This window comes from Habropoda laboriosa, unplaced genomic scaffold, assembly GCF_001263275.1.
Source record: "Habropoda laboriosa isolate 0110345459 unplaced genomic scaffold, ASM126327v1 scaffold65, whole genome shotgun sequence".
NCBI lineage: Eukaryota > Metazoa > Arthropoda > Insecta > Hymenoptera > Apidae > Habropoda > Habropoda laboriosa.
Window position 1 is genome coordinate 3515247 of NW_017100254.1, and position 21672 is coordinate 3536918.

The 21672-nt window shown below is 40.4% G+C and overlaps 1 protein-coding gene across 1 annotated transcript; it reads right to left on the bottom strand.

The window, feature by feature from the left end:
- Positions 1–1740: 1740 nt before the first annotated feature.
- LOC108572252 (protein yellow) lies at positions 1741–8471 on the bottom strand. Its single transcript, XM_017934452.1, has 6 exons — positions 8210–8471; positions 4445–4574; positions 4182–4344; positions 3302–3661; positions 2609–2797; positions 1741–1917 (listed from the first exon to the last, which is right to left on the bottom strand). Exons 1-6 carry the CDS (start codon positions 8469–8471, stop codon positions 1741–1743), a joined length of 1281 nt encoding a protein of 426 aa, XP_017789941.1.
- Between the last annotated feature and the right edge of the window lie 13201 nt (positions 8472–21672).

Consider the following 21672-nt stretch of genomic DNA (forward strand, 5'->3'; position numbering starts at 1 on the left):
CTTGGTGAATAATTAACGAAGACGGAGAACACAGGCCTCCGTGAAATAGAGAATACGTCGAATATTTCAATAAAATGGTACACTTCATTTCTACGTTAATTTTGAAACATTTCGGGAAAGATCCTTTCCCGTAGCAAAATGATCTCCGTGTGCAAAGGGTTAACAACGGAATTTGCTCTGCTAAGAATGTCTTACCGAGTTGACCGAGATATTGCTTTCTCTGTTGGCCGGACGAAAATGGTGAAGTAAAAAGTGAAAAATAGTTTTGGACGGCTTTCTACCTCGAGAAAGGAGGCGAAGGCGCGTGGCAATATTTCACGAGCGGGGGCGTGAAACGGATAATTTTTCGAGGAAGGGGAAAGCGATAGCCGATCGTATCGTAGAACGAACGGCTGGTCGCCTTCAAATTATCGAAAACGAGAGCCAAATTAATGGGTCAAGTCGAACCATCTGGTCTCGTAGGGTTGGCTGATTCACGTCAATTCGATTACTGTCTTCACGCTGCAGAAACCACAAGAATTATTACAGTAGCATGTTGAGTAAACCTCTGCCAAGCAGAGCTTCTCAAACAGTTGCCCGCTTCATCCGTTCGAGCTGCTAGCCCTCTGTAACCTGATTTTTCTTCATTTTTACCAAGAAAAATTGATAGTTGAAAGAATCAAATAAAATACACATAAGTATAAAGTCTTCACTCGTGAGAAGAAAAACGAACAGTTGAAAGAATAAAATAAAATATAAAAGTAATGTAATTTAAAAAGCCTGAAATCTTTGATACAGTAATGTCACATTACTAATGTGCCTAATTTTTTTTTAAACAAAAATTCAAATTTGCGAAAAAATGCAGCAACTTAGTTTGCACACCTAACCAGGTAAGCACACTACTTACACGACACGTAACTTTCAAGTCGCACGGCATTATTTGCTTAGAAACTTAATAGTAAAACAAAACAGTTGCTTTGAAATTTATTTAATCGTGCAACAACACACCGTGTACGCCGCGATTTCCCAGGAAGCGGAGCCAATTTTCGAATAATCCCGACATTCTACGACGCGTTCACGTCAAGCTCAGTTTCCAGGAGTCGGTGAAGCAAGATTTCACAGCCGCAGAAAGGACCGAAGAGAGTAAGAGACACTCGACGAATTAAAACCTAGCACTTTATCCCCATCGTGCGATATAAACGAAACCGTGTACAAGTGAAAATGTGTTCAATTAAAAGGAACGTTCGTACGTACCAGAAGATCTGTCCGCTGTAATTGCCGCGGCAGTTTCCTTGTAAGATGAAAACCGCGTAGTATAATTGCGAAAGCGAGAGTCGCGAGCTCTTTCTAAAACACTTTTTGCACATCGGTTGCTGACTTTCCAGCAGTGACAAATAGAACGGACTTAGCGAGCGTCGGGTAGATAAAAAGTCAGCCACGGTGTGTGGTCTTCCGCAACTGGGATTGATTTGCGGCAGATGATAATTGTCGCTGAAACTAGTGGCTGTTATCTGTAAATTTCGGATTTCACGTATCTCTCGTAATTTTTCTTCCTCTTCTGTGCGCTGAAAAATGGAATAACGAGGTTCTGGATGGAGAAGAAGTATTTATTCAGCAGTTCACGTCTGTTTTCCTTTCATTTTATTCGTGTGTAACAATTCGTCTCTTAACAAAAAACGAACGAAAATTAAGGTAATTAGAGACTAATGCAACAAATCTGTACCGGTGTAGCTTTTGTCATTTATCGTTGCAGAGTCGTCATTACCACCAGAGGGAATTGCTAATGTAACCCCAGGGTGAATTTTCGCAAACCGTACCTGCGACCGCCTCTTTAACTGGCATCGTCAGTATTCTGAAGTTTACATCGGTGTAGTTCAACGTGGATAGTAAAAATACTGGCATTTTGTCTGATATGATCCATAGTAAACCACGATTCACCTATTAAAATTGTGAAATTACCAAAATTGAAACTGGTTTCCTAAAGAATCGATGGTCAAATTCAAATTCAAATTAAAATCGTTTCCCTAAACATTCCAAATATTAAAATTAAAATCGTTTTCCAAAAGAATTAACATTCGAATTTAAGTTTAAAATTCTTTTCAACTATGAAATTTCTTTCAAAATCGTTAATACACTAAATCATTAAATAGTTTTCCTAACTCCAATACCAAGAAGATTCTAACTTATTTTACAATATACTCCATAAGGGTCCTGGCGGAAGAAGGAGAAGAGGAAGCGGTGGCCTGGCTTAGAAAAATAGAAAAAGTGAAGAGAAGAAATGGATAACCAATATAGAAACCCAGCAGAAGATAGAGTTAGTAAAAGAAAGCACAGAACCAAAGAAAGATTAGTTATAGATTAGTTAATATTAGTTGATGAGCGTAAAATCTTGTTTATATAGTTCCTTATTATAAGTTTATTATGTAGTAGTTTGTAATTTAAGGTGAAGTTAAAATTTTGGTAGGCAGTACTAGACAATTAAGGAAAGTGAGATCAGCCAAGTACCGATGCTGCTTAAATAAGTTAAATGGAAAACAAGAACTGTAAACAATAATGTAAAGACCGAGGTCTATTTCTAAGGCAAAAGGCTGAAATAAAGATTACTACTCCGCAAAGAAAACTGGCTCACCTTAACATCAGCTGGGAATATCATAGCGGTATCGTGTCTAGCAACAACAGCCTGATTTTCAGCCTCGTACGGCATCATCGAGTTCCAGCAACCTACCGCGTTCTGATCAATCAAATTGAAGAACTGAAGTCCGTTCTCGTCCATAACGGAGGAAGTGCAGTGACCGAGTGGTCCTCTCTCAGGAAGAACCTTGCAACGTTAACAACAATAACTGCTTCTCAATTTCTCACAGAAGAACAACATTAAAAATTCAAACACCTAAACTGATTCCAGCACTTCAACCCTTTCGCTGCTATTTCGAAAATTTCCTCTCACTACACCGTTGCAGCCCTCTCGACGCAGTTCCACTTTAATTCAATTCTTAGTTTAATTCCCCACCCAGTTCCACCTCAAATTAATAAACCGAATTTCAAAACGAAACAAACTTCGTTACGCAGTGAATTTCCGCGATTAAATCAGCGGAAGGGTTAAATGGGATCACTCGCGCTCTCATTGTTACGATACTTCTTACTGTATTATCACTCTGAATCAGTCTATCGCTGAAGATCGTTCTAATTTGTACTTGCAAATTAATGTCTCTACTAATTTACCAATTTCCTCCTTTTCTTTTCTTCCTCGATGTCGTAACACCAGTGCAACAAAGCTCCACGATTAATCTTATTATTATTATTATCGTTCAATTAACGCAGTTACCTGAAACTCGTGATAGCTATCCTGAGACAATTGTTCGTCCCTGAGAATTTTCGTGGAAACGGAGAATTCTCGTCTGCTGCTCAGAGGATGAAAGAATAGCGTTCTGAATCCATCCGCGGCGATCGGAGATAAACTCATACCGAAAACCCCCTCTTCGCCCCATTGGAAATTCAAACCGCCGATATTGTAATCGCCGGCGAGAGGATCCGGCATTAAATAACTGTGCGTAACACGCCAGGATTTGTTCTGTTCCCAGGAATAGACGATCAGACCGTATCCAAGCTCGTCGGACATGTAAGCGTAAGCGTCCTCGCAACCGCCTTTTCCCAAATCGACGGCAATGTTGGCGATAAATGTGTTCTGCAATGGCAATATTCTGGACAATGAACTACCCGAATGAAAATTGAAAATCTCTATTTTAACACTAGGTTTAGCGACGTTTCTCGTGTAGCGTAAATTCGGGGAATATTGGCAGCTGTACACGCGAACGTTAGATTTTAGTTGAGACGATAGCTTTAACTAAGATGCAAATAAGTAAACAAAGGTTTGGATAATGAAATAAGCTGATTAATTTGAAAATGCATCGATCGTCCGAATAAATAAAGAAATGTAAAAGAGGACGTAAAAAGGAGAAAATTTCAGTGTCAATGTAACTTCAGATTGGTAAAACTTTAATTAGTAACAGACAAATTGACGCGTGAACGAAACCACACATTTTCTATAAAAAACAACATATTTCGTTTAAAACGAAATGAAACTATGTGATATTGTGTACTAAACGGATAAACGGTTTCTCTAATTTTCCTTCTGAAATTCGCGCCCCGTAAACCTAGTGTCAATCTTTCTGTCGAAATCTTCGAGATTGTACAAACGTGTATACCATATTGATATCTTCCGCCTTGAGTCTGTACTGTCTCAAAATTTTATCTGTCGTTAAATCGAAAACGTTCAAAGTATAAGGACATGCTTGTATCGTTGTGTTTCCAATGCCTATCGTGCCCGTGTCTAACACCCAGAGCCTGTCGCAAACGTCTGCGTGAATTCTGTAAGAACGGTAGAAAAATTGAGTTCTCCAAATTCAACGAGGGAAATTCTTTTTATCTTTTCCAAGCAGAAAATTCAGCTTTTTCACCCGGAATGTACCTGTAAGCAGTAGTAATCGCGCTGCCGCAAGCTCCAGCTTTGTTCTGTACCCAATTTGGGTAAGGAGTGAGTTTCGGGGAACCACCTCGATTCGTATCGAGAGATATGTAATTCAACGTTGCTGGTATTCCTACGAGTTCAAAAAGGAACGTGAAAAATGTTCGAAATGAAAATTTTTCATGCCTATTTCAACAAACTTTCTATTAGTGCTTTTAACTTTAGTGCGGTTTCTCGTGTGAACGTACACACACTTGAGGTGTTCGGGTCAAAAAGGACCCAAAGACCACACGTGTAACAATTTTCGTTACCTGGACAATAAACTTTTAACGTAGTGTTGAGGGGACATAAATTTGACAACAGCAAGAGTTACTAAAAAAGTAAAGAGGCGACGGGTCAAAAAAGACCCGAGCACCGGAGAAGGGTTAAACCTACCGAATTAAATTTCACATTCGCATATTTCGGAGAACCTGTGCAAACAAATATTGCACCTATTCAAAATTTAAAGTATCCAGTAAAATTTCGATAATTTCGTTAATTATTTGCTTTATCAAATATACTTTGCAGTCGTGATATTAAAAGTTGTTGATAAGCGCTACTTCGAGGTCGAATACCTCGGCTATTTTTCTCAAGTGAAGTCGAGTGTCGCTTTAAAAAATGCACCTGATTGAAATGTCACAAAAATATGCGACACTCTATTCCGGGTGGTAACCTTCGTGGCTGACAATCAAAGACCCGTAGAGTTGACACGCAGCATTCCTTACCTTTACCAGTTTATCAGACGACATCTGATATATCCAGCGTACTATTGTGAGATTTTTGCATAGCGAACAGTCGAGTAATTTTGCACAACGATCAAGATCGCTACACGATAGGGACGTGAAACTCTTTCACCTGTCACCTTCGCGTGACGAAGTTGTGCTGCTACTAGGCCACACCAATGTTCTCTAATTTTTTTCAACGGACACGCGGAACATGCGTGTCATGGAGCATGTGTGTTTGGAAAAATTTGGAAATTTTAGAGATCGCAATCGTGGCTTGCCCCGCCTTTCGCTATTGTGAAACGAATTTTAGGCGAGATGGACCACACACACGTAACTTCACAACCATTATCATATTTCAGTTCTATGTGCTGCGTTTCCCGCCAAAAGCTTGTCTAATTGGGTTTTTCGTAAACTTAACTTGGGCGTAAAAATTTCTTGCTTAAAATTTCGCGATTGCGACATGTGAAAATGGGCATATTATGTTTTATTAAATTTGACTGCACAGTGTCTTCTGTTTTTCGCGACCATTGTTACAATTTTTCGTATGCTTATTTTTGAAAAAGTATAATTTCCGTATTATTGAACGTTATTACTAGACTGCAGATTTGTATGCAAATGCATATTTTCACGAATATAATTAAAAAAGTAGATAGGTAACTGTTTTATTTTCTAAATATTACAAGGAATACTATATTTTGGGCTTATTTATGTATTTCTCTGTGTATCTTTGTGTCTTCAAATTTTCCATAAATGCATAAAAATCCTCAGTCTAATTATTACTGCAAATTCATTCAATATACTACATCCACTTTACATTCGATTAATTCTAAACAAAATTCTACTTTAAAAAACGTGGTTCATCACTTCTCGATTTACCCTCTGTCGTTTACCAGAAAAGAATAATTAACAGTGATTCCCGACAGACTCGACGACTTCTCGAGCTCGCTTCGCCTCCACTTTGCACGCCACACCGTGCCGAATTCTAAAACAATCAACCCCACATCCTCTAATCCCTGCTCGTTCGATTCCCGGAAGGGGGTTCGTTGAACATTCCGAATCTATTCTGTCGGTGCGAGAGAGCGCAACAAGAACCTTCCCTTCCTTTCCCTTTTTCCCTTAATATTTCACATTCTCTGTTTGCCGTTCCAAATGAACCTGACGTCTGAAGAAAGAACGAGTGAAACAAAGCTGTGGACGTATAAAAACTTGCCCTAAAAACAATACCCACTACGGTGGGCTTTGGCGCGCTTAAAGAACGAGCCCGGGAGACCGGTTTCCTGAAAGGGAAGAATGAAGAGCAAATATAAACGAGAAATGCAAGGCAGAGAGGCAAGATGCGAAACACCGGAGGAAGACGAATAATGAAAGAAAAATTCCGATTCACCTTCGACGAATGGAGAAGACCAAATCGTTGCTGAATCTGTGGAAAAATCGGCCCGAGTTCACTTCAGATACGCTCGAAACCATGTTAACCGATTAAACAATCAAAATTAGAGATAAAGATGAAAATTTGAAGAAATAACGACTCCAAAGAAATAATTAAAAGGTAAGCTCAAGTACAGAGGCAAAGAAATCTATTAGGAAGCTAGAAAAGAAAAATCACGAGTGTATGAGCAAAAGGGAGGAAGTATTCGAAAACCGAATGGTTGAAGATGGAAATGTGAAAGCTCGTGTACAGTGTGCCGGCGGTATTGTCGTTTCTTCTCGATTTTATGCACAATAGCGTGGCGCGCGCCAACGTGTATAACAAACATAAAGTACCAAGAGGAAGAAAAAAAGTGAGAAATAAAAGAGCACAGGAGTGAATAAGCCTATTCACCCCTGGGTTCCCTTTCGAGCCACCGTTTTTCGAGGGGAGGATTTCTACTCGAGGTGGAGGCGGAGGTCGACGGAGACACAGAAATACCCCCATTGAAATCGCTCATGCAATTTTCGGCACTTTTTATTGCCAGCCGGAAGTCGACCAGACAGGATTCGAGTCGTGCACTGTGCATTCTATTTGCGATAGAATCGTGTCCCTCGCTCGAGACGTTCCTAGGAATTCTCGTACCACTGTTGCATATCGAGCACCTTCTTCTTTCGGCGATTTTAGGTGAACGTTGAAAACGCGTGAAAATGAGAAAACATGAGAATATATGGATGAATGTTAAGGCACGTGTTCGTCTGGGAGTAAAACTGTCGAGAGTTGCTCTCGAGAGAAATTTTCAGCATGTATACATATAATTGATATAAATCTATAAAACGTGTTTTTTAAATTTTCATTACTGGCTCGGATAAAAAAGATGTGAAAAGCGACCTTTGTCATCTCTTTAGTATACTAATCCTTCTAACTTCTCGAAAAGCTCAAGTCGTTTGGTCCAATTTGAAAACAGTTGTACCGTTCTAAAGAGTGTCCGAATATTAGCGAGAGTAACTGTACAAGAACGTCGAATGGACACATTTCTCAGAGTACCTTTTCGACTCTCGTGTCACTCTCAAAATTTTCCACATAAATTATATAAAAATGACATATTATTTCTATATAAAAGACAAACAATTCTTTCATATAATGGCTTTGCTTGCTGTGCATTTGTACTCAGAAATTGCCCCGAAAAGTACCAAACTCCTAAAAACGATCATCTCCTACAAAACAGCACCAAACACATTTGCCTCTACTCGGCAAATTCTTCCAGTAGCATCGACCAAAGTCGCTAAATTTCATACAAATCAGGTATTTTCTCAAAAAAGGTATTTAAGGTCAGAGTTCGATTTCGGGTCAAAATTGACCCGAGCAGTTCCAACGTTCTAAAAATGATTATCTGGTATATAATACCACCAAACCCCATTTTCCTTTGCTCGACACATTCTTCTAGAAGTACTGAACAACGTCGCTAAATTTCATCCAAATCAGCCACATTCTGAAAAAGTTATTCAACCCCAAAGTTCCGTTTCAGTTAAAATTGGGCCAATAAACGAACCCTATCGCTGCAGCAGTACTTCTTATCACCTCGTCCCCTCAACTCACCATTACGCCATCTTGGTACGGTGACAAACAGCTTGTTCCTCCAGACCTCGATACCAACAGGCAGTGCATTCTCCGGTATATATTCCCCCTTCATCATCGCGAAGTTTCTGCTCGCATCGTCCGGATAAGCGAAATCTAAGGTTTTCCAAAAAAATCTCTCCAAGAGCGGAGCCTGTCCAAACTGCGAGCCCCATCTTTGGATCTCATTGGCACTTTCACTTCCCAGGAATAGGAAACTCATGCAAAGAAATTTCCACAACATTTCTATCGTTTCCGTGGGGCGATTCGTCTCAAAGGTGCGCACCTGAATCTCTGAAATAGCAGAACTACACGATAACTTATCAACACTTCGCTCAGATTCCCTTCGATTTTTCTCTCTAATTGGCCTAACGTTTCAGACGATACTCCAAGTTATTACCGGTCACTTATAAGGACGTCGTTTCTAAAGTCAACTCTATATTTCGTTGTTCCTTTTCGTGCTTGCAGTCGGTTCGAGCGGTTTCTCATTAGCATCTTTATCTAACTAGTGGGAACTCTCACTTTCCTGTGCAGGCTCGATTCTGCGATGAATGATAGGAGATATATCGTGCAAAAATTGTAATAAGTACTGGTAGATTGTGAAAGGTGTACGTGAAAAATAGCAGTTTCTCGTAGCACAGACGCGAAATTACGAGCCTTGTTAGGTAGATTGTACGTTTAGCTCGTTTAAAGTGTAAATTCGTTTGAGAAGCTTTCAACGTCGGCACCTTTTCGAATTATTGTAGTTATTTTTCGTGTTTGTTGCATTTCTTTATGGCAAATTACGGGCAATAACCTAATGAAAGTTAAATTGAGCTTGATATTGAAGGAAAATCAGGAAACTGAGTGCGTGTGCTATCCTCCCTCAGCCTCCAAGGAAGAAACACGGAAATCGTGTTTGGAGAACGTCGAATATATTATTGCAAGAATCCTGCTTTCCCTCCTTTTCAGTTTTTGTTTGTTCCCACTTCGTTGGAGAAAGGAGATGAGCACAGACAGGTAATATGCTTTACACGAAACTACTGTTTCTTGCGTTTGGACAATCTACGAATAGATGTGACTAAAAATATCGAAATGCAAAAAAAATTGCACTTCGGGTCTTTTTCGACCCAAAGACCTTACGTGTGACAATTTTTTTTTTTCTCAGTCAAATAACAGATTACGACAGAAGGATCATATTTTTCCGAGAGGAGCACAGATGACTGTCAATTTAATATAGGAAGCAACGCAGAAAACAGCCTTTAGATAGTAATAATAAAAAAATTGCATATCAAATTTCAGATATCGTCGATTTCAAATTTTACATATTTGCAACTTCACAAATTTTATATAAAATAAATTAAATATCAAACTTTACTTTAGTGTCAAAGGAACGCAAGCTTGATAACAACAAAAATTACCAAAGAAAGAAATCAAAAGGCGACGGGTCAAAAATGACCCGAGGACAGCGCTAAGCTCAAAAATTACTCTTTTTGGGTGATTTAACCCTTTAAAAAGTGCAAATTTCTCCAATTATTCTCCCTCGCGTTTCATATCACGCTGTCCTTTCCATTCTATCGCAAAAATTGAAATCACATCATTGTAAACAAACGAAACACTTATTTCTACACCGAGAAAATAAGGAAAAAAAAAAAAAAGAAAGAAAAAGTAAATTCGATCATTTTCGGCACGTCAAGTTAAGAAAAATTCGAGCGTAAGGGGTCAACAGAAGCGGCGCACACATGTGCGAAGCAGTTCACGTAACAAAATTCCAGAAATTATGCGCGAGCATGTAAATCTTGTTCTCGGCGGCACATAAAACTACAGTAAGCACGGTGAATTTACATTCTATTCGGCTACACGTTCGGCACGCGAAGAGAAATGGAAAACGGCACGTGCCGGGTTTCCCTATCACTTTATGAATCGAGTCGAATTATATTTCGAAACTATTACACGCCGGAGTATAACGTTGCAACAGATCGATCGAACTCGATACCTAATCGTGTCGTTTACGGTTCATAGCCCGTTCTAATTGAACTCACTCTAACAACAACGAAGATTCGACCAAGTTTGATCGATAACGTTTCCGGTTCAACCACCTGTGTATATATTTCTTCGCGAAGGCAAACGATGAAACGTGTACCAGCAACATTGCGTAGATAAAATCTGAATTGCTCTGTACTGTGTAATTTATACTTCAATTTACACTCTTCCCTTGTCGAATTCGCGGAAGTGAAACTGAACGTAACATAACACAGGTGGAATTCGTTGCAAAATAGAAAACTCTGTTAAATTTTCAAAAAAAAAAAAAAAAAAATAGAAAAAATCACCGTACCGTTCTCATCTAACGTCAACAATTTCCAAACAAATCGAACGATCGATGAGTCTCGAAATAAAAAATTTCTCGTCGTGCACTGACAATCTTCGAGATGAATCGCGTGGTAAGTGTCTTCGAGATGTGTCGAGATAAATTTCAAACACCATTTCAATCGAGTTACCGTCCGTCAAATTCTGTCACGTTCCCTTGCGACAAAGAGCGAAAAAAGATAATGTCACCCGCGAACCGTACATTTTGGGTTACGTTGAACGTACCTCTCCTTGCCGCGAGAATCGATCAACGAGACGGGGTGTCGATGGCTTCGCTTTCGAGGCGAACAGTAGCAAGATTCGTAGAAAGTCAGTAACGAACAGTGGAAGTAAACTGTTGGTTCCTGCAAATGGGTACTGGTATATATGTACTCAGTACACGACACGTATTCGCCAAGGTACACTCGTCTACACCTTCCACTCGTTGTGCGTGCACTCGTTCTAACGCGAATCTGTAAGGTGTAGTGTCTACCCCCACTTTCGTGTGATATTCGATCGACTACGAGCCACCGTGTGGCAAAAATCACTTCTCAAATCAAATGGAACACCCTGTACACACGTGAAAACCGGTAAACGACCGGTCGAACCCGGTAAAGAGTTGCAATTCCACGGTGAAAAAGCAAATAAGCAGCGCAACGTCACAGGAGAATGTCGGATATCGTGAAAATTGATCGGTTGACAAAGGTAACCTTTAAGCAAATAGCACCGACCACTGCACGAACGGCATTCTTTTTCCAAACGTTGCAATCGTAATTCGATAAGTATCTCGATAGGAAACAAACAAAGTGAGAAACTTCTTTGCTACTCTGTGTGTCTGCTGATAAAAGTTGTCTGGAAGGAAAGTAAGGATGTGTAACTTGAATTGAGAATTCTACACTTTCCGGAATTAGAAAGAGGGAAGTAGAATAGTCGACATTTGCTACCGAAATGAGCATCGGTGAAGGAGGAAATTCGTTTTGTAGAACTGGAGGGAAAGAACAGTCGCGAAGTTACCCCGAGGACGTTTAAATCGTAAAGACGAATTTATAGCGTTGACAGTGAGACGTCGTGTTTATTTCACCGGTTACTTATGATAATTTCAATATCGATGCTTTTATCTTCGAATCTATGATAAACGACGTTAATCCGTTGATACACAACTCTGCGGTAAAGCGTGTATCGTAAATAGCGTTAAAAACGCTCGTTAACCGGAGAACGCAGGATGTGCAAAGATATATTATTGCTTCACGCGTTTCAGCCACACGCGACCACGTCCGACGCTGGAACTGGAACAATTTTTTCCGCCTGCTAGAGCTCGAGGTACGAATTAAGAAATTCTGGTAAACAGGCGAATTTCGTGCAAATCATTCCAGCTGATCAGAATTTTTTCAAAATTTCTCTATCTTTCTCGTGAAATCCTTCCAACTTCAACACCAAGCGAAGAACGTAACGTAAACAATACACAAAGTGAAACGAGCAATTCTCGAAACTTAAGAGAGAAAAATATGGATGTTTTCAAACATATAACGATATTTATCCTCGTTGCGATCGTGTATTATTTATTTCGAAGAATACATTTCACGTTAACTTTCGATTTACTTTGTTCCGTTACCACATCGATCGCTCCACCACGCCTGCTTTCTATTCAAAAATGCTTCGACACAGCAAAGCTCAACCTGACCGTCTAGCTTGCGTGAACGAATAGAAAAATCGTCGGACGTTAACTGCGCAATGTCCAAGATAAAGACAGCCCTGGCAGGATAATAATTATTCGACGTCCATTTGAAACCTCGAACGAGGAACGACGTTAATTAATATTAACCCAGTTCTATAATCATAATCCAGTATACGCGGTGTGGGTAGAGAGAAAAAGGAATGAAATTGAGACGGTGATTCCAAGGCCTGACGAGAAGCGGTGATTATCCAACTTTTCGTATCCACGTTCTTTTCCTCCGGTGAACATCGCGCGCACCGGTAAAGAATGGAACAATCGCGGGGCCGTGATAAATTCGCGGCAATTTGTCAATGCAACGGAAACGTTCAATTCTGTTCACATTGTACACGCGTGCAATTATCAAAATACAAGCGGTAGAGGCGAGGTAGAGGGAATGCGGAAATAGGGATCAACGGGAGAGAGACCCATTCAGAGAGCACCATTCGTTAACGTTAACGAGACGGTGACAAAAAGACAGAAACGCGTAACGCTTGATCGGCACCGAAGGATAAATTCCCAGGCGGTAAGGTTGTTATCTTCTCACGTCGGCTGACGTACGAAATTGTATTTAACCCTTTCCCTTCGCGTCCCACCTCTCTCTCTCTCTCTTCCACGGCCGCCGTGTTTCATTAATCACAGCGGAAGCCCTTTTGCAAAGGTTGCAATCAATGTTTTCCGAAGTGAGTAATTGCCAGCTGGGCTGCTTGCATACGAAAAAACTGTAATTTCGCTTTAATTGTGTCCAAAGCAGGCTGTGCAACGATGATCGCGCCGTATCGATTGGGTTCTGTACTGTTTCGGTCGATATACATCAAAGTGGTGCCAAATTCGTGAAGGGTAAATTAGGGAGAGACAGGGCTCTCCCGTGTGAGATGGACCACCCTACGTTACATTTTGGGATCGTTACCATATTTCTGTTCAGAAGTTTATTTATTAGGTCTGTGCAAAATTTTCGATCCATTTCTTTTTTTTGGAAAATGGGTATTTATTTTTTATAGTATTTGTGATGTTGATGCTATATTCAGTGTGCTGTGTTAACTGCAGTATTATCATAAATACTGTCTGTGGAAATTTACTAGCGATGGAAATTATTGCACAGACCTAAGAATTGCGTTGCATTTACAAAAAATGCCCCTTTAATTTTCACCCTTTTTTTTAACTTGGATGTAAAAATTTGCTTACAATCTTTGAGATATGCGAAAATCGACATACGTTGTATTATGATTTACTGCATAGCATCGAATTTGAAGCGTTCTTAATTACTCCTATACTGGTTTGTGTAAATGTAAATATTGAACCTGATGAGAAGGGGTTAATTGGACTTTTTCAATACGCTAACAAAATATAAACGAAAGAATACCATATTAAGAGATAACTGGACAGAAGAAAAATTGAAAAATAGTATGGAATAGATGATTGGGTGAAATGCTGGATGAAATACGAAAATTATTGGCTAAAATTACAAATAAAAAATAAAGTGTTATCACGATAAATCCTAAACCTATATTTTTGTTAAAAAAGAATACATACTTTTTGTTCTTTTCATAGATGTCCATTTACCCCACAGTGTATGGGGTGGTTCAACCATCGCTATAATTTCCTATATGCTCATTTTTGAAGAAATCGTTACAATGTTTATTCAATTAATTACAAAGAAAATTGCACCTTTAAAAAAATGATCCATACACACATTCTTTCATAAATATTAAGACACACGCTGAAATATGAAGCAAACGTAAACTAGTCACTGCAGAATGATTACTCCGCTTTTAACTTCTGCCTTCAGCTAAAGAACGTAATTTCGCAAGATACGTCACGGTACACGAAAGTGTAACACACCGCTTTGCAATATCAAATAAACTATGCTGTGTTCCATAAACGGCGTTTTAGATGTTAGTGTTACAGATCAAAGGAATCGTGAAACCGGAATGCGGACAGGCCACTCCCAATTCATCTACAATAGGCCGTTGTCATTCGGCAACTGCTAGATTATACTTTTAGGAACGTACTCGCGAACACGAATGAGTAATTGACAAAGCGGTTCGACTTCGCGTGAGCAATTATCGAGGAACTGTAGGCGTAGAGGTTGCAGGAATCACCACTATCCCAAGTGTAATCAACGTCGAATCGTTCCGAATAGAGAAATCGGTGTTCCGTGCAATTTGTCGACTGATTAGAAAAAATGTCAAAAGTCCTAACGAAAGCCTTTATCCTTCGATTTACCTCGTTGAAAATTCGTTTCTGAGTATATCGCGAGGTATTAAAAATTCGGCGGATAAAAGCGGGAAACGAGATACATGCACGAGGACGATAAACTGCGAATCGAAGGGGGATTGCAAAGTAAAACGTCCCCTGTAATTTGTACCGAAATCTTGCAATTTTCGAAAACACGGGCCCGTGTACGTGTCGCTCGTTAATTTCATTTTGGAGTCGGTGGAACCGGTGACTTTCGCGGGCGAACATAAATCTCCAAGTCTCGAGATTGAAATTTTTCCATAGGGATCGGTTGGCCAGCGAAGGCAGTCGCGTTCAAGAACTTTCGGGCAAATTGCGATCATTAGTCTCTCTCCCGCTTCTCCGATTGTAATGAAATAATTGCCAAGGCTGGCGTGGATCGTGTGCACAGACACAGCTGCCGATTCGCAGGAGGTACCACCGTGCATAATACGCCGGGCAAAAAAATAACGACCCAATGAAAGTTCTTCATTCGCGAATTTGATTGTGAAAGAAAGAAAATTAATGCCAGAAGTGCTCGTCGAATACGATTGGCCTCGTTTCGATATTCAGTCCCCACCTTCCCTCTCTCTCTCTCCGTCGCTTACGACGTGTAAATTTCGATTTCGATGATAATGAATACGAAATTACATAACAACTGATATTACCGACGGTGCAAATGATTTTCAATGATGAACGATGTTTGACTTGTCGATGAAAGTCCCGCGATAGTTCCAACCAATTTCACTCTCACTTAGACACCGCACGCGCAACCTTCATCGATCGGTATTGGAAACAATTAGAAAAGTGAAATGGAAGTAGCGAGCCTCCACGTTTTTCAGCAATGCATTCAAGAATTCTTTGGACGAAAATGGTTACACTGACCCGATACGGCATTTTGTATTCGTTTTTATCCGACATTTTAAAAGGCTATTCTAGTCTTCGGGCCATAAATTTTCCCTGTGTTTGGAATTTCTTTCTCGGCGTACTACAACGAACAGCAATGTCAAACTTTTTTCGCATACTAAGACACTTGTGAAGCATGCAAACAAATTTTTTTATATAACTGTTTCTGTTTGTTCGATGCTATATCTAGAGGTAGAGATAGCGCCTTTAGCGCTGCTACCACAGGTGCCATAATTAGTCGTGTAAGTCGAAATTCATCAAAATGGTAAACACCGAAATATTTTCAATTTTGCTACAAATATTCACAGTATACATTCTTGAAGGCTCGTGTAAAGAAAGGAGAAATCGATTTTTCAAATGTCTAAACTAGAATACCCGCTGAAAGAGGAAATTAAACCTATTTCCATCTCGTTTCCTTCTTCTAGAAAAAATGTAGGAATTTTCTCAAGCATAGAGACGAAAGGGGATGTAGACTGTTTATACATGCAAGCACTGATGCTTTTTGTCACACTTGCCAACGCTTGATCAACGGGTATCAGTTACGTGAAATAGATCAAGCAAGGTATTTCTATGCATATATGTAGGTAGGTGCGTGTGCCACGGGTTAGAGCCATTAGGAAATGCTCGAAGTGTGTTTTCGATACTTCAAGCTGGTTAATTAGACATTCTGATGTTGCACAGCACGTGGAACTTCCTGTCTCGCCATCGCCTACGACAACGTCTAGGAAGTTAACTAGTTCCGACGATTTTGCCATTTGTCTTTGTTTTGATTACAGCGTTGATAATAGTGCCGTTTGATTGTGAATACGGTGACGTTATATGACAGGCAGCGGTAATTCGAACGAGTGCACAGGACAAAGTGTCGTATTTATTGCTTTTACTACTTTTCAGATAAATATTATTAATTTTAAGCGTTACTCGGAACTAAATTTGGAACACAACCCGTTTTCGTTTAATATTTACATTATTTCTGTATTTTATGTTACACCGTTTCCGTTCGAATAAATTTTAATTATTTAAATTCTGAGAAGTGCTTTATACTGTCTCACAACCCTGAAATATCAAAGGCGACGAAAACTAATTAATTAATAAAATTCCTCCAACGGTCACCCATCCTTTCTCAGGACGCGAAACCTACGGTGCTGCACTTCGAAGACCAACGTGCACTCCAGGCTATCACCTACCCAACGACGCCCACATTAAAAAATTTCCAATAATTGCCAATAATCCGTTCGTTTAATCAAGAATCTCGCTGAACCAGTATCAAACTGGTATGGTGTAATCACAAGCTCGTTAGATCCACCCGATAAATTCACTTTTCCTACATTCACGTCAGACAGACAAAAAATTCCTGTTACTGTAATTTAGCATATAACTTACGAAATCTAACCAAACTTGCTCTCTCTTATTTTCCTACAAGCACTGCTATATAGCAACAGCTGTATTAAAATCGCGTGATCCAAGATGGCAGGGATCAGGATGGCACGTGTTTTTCGCAGCTCGGAGATTTTCGGCACGCGCAATTCTGTCGTTCTGGTGGAGGAAGCTCGCGACGTCTGGAGTGGAAGGGCAACGGGAGAGAGAGCAGGTCCTGCGAGGTAAAAAGGGGAGGAAAAAGGGAGCCGGATTCGCGCGGCTTCCTCCAGTTAACTTTTCTTCCGTTCGAAAACACACGCCAACGTGTGTCTTAACGTGATATTCCAGCCGCTCATCTTCGGGGCGAAACCGCCTCAACGGTGTGTGTATTCTGCACGTATGTAGTAATGCGCCGGATTCTTTCGCTTAAATTTTGTACCCGTTCGCTTAGGAGAGAAAAAGAGCGAGGTGGTCGCGTGAGACGCGGGACGAACAATGCAGTGGCGTAGTCTCGAGATGTACGCCTGTTTCTGACGAACCTTGCAAACTCTACTATACTTCACGTATTTACCAACAGTTCACACTTTCTATCGATCGTGGAAAGTTCAACGAACTTTGCTGTTCCATCGAGTTACGCAGAAATTAATTGGTCGATCTATCGATCGGCTGTAATTGTTTACTTTCAAGTTCCATAAATGATACGTTACTGTGGATAGAAGGGAAGAAAAAGAGAAGAGGATCAAGAGAACGGGCAGGTGCACGCGTTTCATTTCGTGTTTCAGCGAACAGCCACAGTTTCGTCGTAAAGGTGCGCTGGGATTCGACTGTTTACGATTTTATTCCGAATCCTCTGTATATGCTAAATCCCGCGCCCGATAGAATAAAGGGAGCGCGCGTTGAATAAGCGTAACAAACGTATTTATTTCCTCCTAGCTAGGTAATTGGTCCTTCGAAATTTTTCGATACTATCGTTGCACAGCGATTTCTAGAGATGCGCTAAGAATTGTGTATGATTCGACGGTGAAGAAGAGAGAGATAGATAGAGAAGATTCCAGAGCCTGCAGATTTAGCTGGATGAAATACGGTTTGTCCAATTAACTCGCGATAAGATCATCGCGGTCCTGGGTGGCGAGTTTTAAAACGACTTCATTAGACTACCCATAAAATTCATTGGCCCGTTGTGAAACGAAAAGAGGACCTGATGCCCACGGACAGGTTAAAGGGACAGGTGGCTGCGAGCGTCGTACGTCATTTTTAAGGCAGCCAGGTATCTCTACGCGGAAAACCTCTCGATTTCCACACAAATGATTAGGGTTTATTAGACGCGACATACCGGTCTCCGAAATTCCGATATAACTAAGACGGGATTCTTGCGCGTGCGCCTGCCGCCACGCGTTCAACTCTCCGTTATTACATTTCCGTCCGAGCGTAGAGGAAATTTATTACGTTCACCCACCGGTCCGAGGGAAGAATTTCTCCAAATCGTATCGTTTCATCTGTCGACGATACTTGACTTCAAATTATTTTTATCTCAACTAGAAGTTACTTGTTAACCCTTTCGCTGCGGCAGATTCTTAAACGCGGTAAATTTTTCGCTGTATCGTTTTCAAATTTGGTTTATTCGAGTGGAGCTGGGGAGAAAATGAAATTTGAGATTAAATTAAGGTGTAAGTGTAGCAGAAATTTTCCAAACGCCTAAAGGCGCTAAATAGTGGCTGAAAGTGTTAAATGTGAAACAATTCTTAAGAAACGCGTACGAAGGTAAACGACTGAGGACCGAGTAAAGTGTAGACTTTCCGTGTGAACAGCAGTTTCGAATCTACCCGTATGAAATATATTCCATGATCGTTGAGATTAGGTTCGGATCGCAGCTCGTTTGTTGAAAGATTAATCCTTGCGTGAAACAGTGTCATACTCGTGAAGCATAGAAAATGCGAAGGTACAGGGGAATGCAGGCCAATAGAGACGTTCCAACAAGTAGTAATGATACAGGTCGGTTGGACACGCGCCCATGAAGCTTCCGCGGTGCCGTTTATATCCAACCGGTCTCAGGCAACCAGCGAGCAACCTTTTTGTTGCCTTATTTCGCTGAAATGAGATCAAACGGTCGGCCATCGGCGAAATTCGTTGCCGTCACCGCGAAATTTTGCATCGGCGATCCGTGGCCTATAATAACATTTCTTGCCACCGTTGCCATCATGCCGCCACCTTTTCTGGCGGAAAGGAGACAAAGTGCTTCGCTTCTGTGCTGAATTTTGGAAAAGTCAGGAAATTAGGCTTCTGAAATTTCAGATTTCTCAGACGAATGACATATCAAAGGTGCTTTGCTTCTGTGCTGAAATTCGGAAAAGTCAGAAAATTAGGCTTCTGACATTTCAGATTTCAAACGAATTTTAAAGATGCGTTGGTCTGCCGCTGAATTTTGGAAGATTCAAAAAATTAGGCTTCTGACATCTCAGATTTCTCAGAGGAATGACAAATTTTGGAGAAGTCCAAAATTAGGCTTGACATTTCAAATTTCTAAGACGATTGGTATTTTAATCGTGCTTTGGTTTTACGACAAATTTTCGAAGATTCAAAAAATTAGGCTTCGAAATTTTCCTACACTAGAAACTTCGTCTCGTACCACTGTTTCGGGTACACCCTGCATTTCCTAGCTCCAACATGTTTTAGTTATTAGCTTCTATTTTCTATAACATATGTCTAGTTAAAAAGTGAAAGTTACAGTTTTACGACTCGTGCCTACCTCGTTTACATACCCTCGTATTACTAACACGTGCTTATTTAAGTTTCGATATTCCACTACAATTCGATTATCGCTCTCCATCAAAATTCGTTCGTATCCCAATGTAACACAAACTATAAAATTGTTATTTAGAGCAGCATGGAGGAAAGTGAAAGACGCGTGCAACGCATCGGGAAGATAATTAAGAGAAAGCGCCCAATGCTAAGAGACATAACGAGCGACGGATATTACTCGTACAATAACTGTTTCACAGAACCGGTGAAAAGCCGGTATACATTTTTATGAATTGTGTGAAACAACGCTTACTCCTCTACTCTTAATTGCATCGTTAATTACGTCTAAACAGTCATATGCAATTCACCCTTACATAAGCTCCACAGTTCTAACTACTCGCTAATGGTTAACACTGTACGATATCAATCATCGTGGTACATCAAAGTGAGAACGCATCTGTTACACGTTAGATTCAATCGTGGTAATTGAATTTAAGAGAAAAAAATTACGAAAACTTGACACGAATCGCTTCTTCAATTATCAATCATTCTCCACTGTACTCGAACTCTCCCAAAATTCACCAACGATGCAAACTTCCAAATAGTCCAAACGCGTTTGACTTTTCGGTGTTTCTGCACCGAGGCGTTTAAATCGACCAAGCGTGGAAACGACCGGTGTGAAACGGAAGGCCGATCGTCGCCATTGCAGACCGCGGGATAAGCAACAATATACAAGGTGTGAAGAAAAAATCGATCGAACCAGAGGTAAGTGAATAAGAAAAGGACGTTGGAGGGAGGGAAAGACAGAAAATGAGCGATGCGCGATCCTCGGCGGAGAAAAAGGGAATGCCATTAGGCGACCATACATCGAGCCACAGAACCCTACAGTTACTTTAATTATATCGACATGACTGGCCGGAAATCTCACGTCAACCTCTAACGAATACAAATTTCAAAGCCAACTCCGGCCAAATTTCCAAAACCTTTTATCGCCACCGCTTCTCGCCCATTTTCGACAACCTTCCTCGCGTTACCATTTAAACCGTTACTCCGTCCCAACCACACGCGTCCATCTGTCCTACCTTTCAACGCGCATTTGCACGAGTCTCCCGATAAGGAATCGCACTCCCGGCTCTTTTTGCAACTTATTCGAATAACTTCTGCCGATTTCCATCGGAGATAATATTCAAATAGGACTGTTCAATTCTATCGAAACTGGGGTATAAGAAAACGGTAATAAAAAGTTCTCCTTTCCGAAACGACGAGTTCGGTTGCAGCGAGGGAATGGAAAAGCGTACTTTCGAGGGAAACACACGGGGATTGTGAAATAAAATTTAATTAAAATTTTTTTAAAAGCGTGTACAAGTAAATAACACGAAACGCTGGAATTTTAAGACGGTGAAATTTGTAATACATCGTACGATAGTATCTATTGTTTGAAATTGTAGGATGTAGTTAGGTATTGTTATAGATAGGTTTTTGTAGACGGTACGTGTTACTTCACAGACATAATCCATAAATTTGCCAGGTTTCCAAGGCATATTTCGAGGCGTGCACTGCGAAATGTGTGGTCGTGCTCCACTTTGCAATGCGTTCATTAACATCTCCACCTACCGTTCGGGGAACGAGCGCGGAATTACAGAAATTGGAAAGGGAAATAAAGAGAAAGGTGGAAGTTTACCGGTTTATTCGACTTGCACAGGGAACCGTCGAGGATTCGTAGAAAAATGTTACGCTGTCGGTGAAATATCATATAAACATGCTTATCATGTCGCAACGATGTTTACGCGAATTTATCCAGCGGTCGCTGAAACCAATGATTCGAAATACGAGAGGGAGGGAGTGATTCGAGGGCAGGCGAATGTTTCGTTGCTTCTCGAGCAGAATGAGTTTCCCGGCAAAAACGAGCATCGATAAAACATAAAATGATACTTTGGTAAAAAGTTATTGGACGAAATTGGAAGAGCTACCTTTCTTCGACAATTCATTTCCATTAATTCAAGTGTCTGGGTGTTCCTTCGAAATTCCTGTGAAAGGGTTCTGGCTTAGGTTCTTGAAATATTAAAAACTGGTGAAATAATATTAAACAATATTGGCAAATTTTGAAGTGTTACCTTTTTCTTAAATTAATTCCCATTAATTCAAGAGTCTATTATTCCTTCGAGTTTTCGATTAACTCCTTCAAATGTTA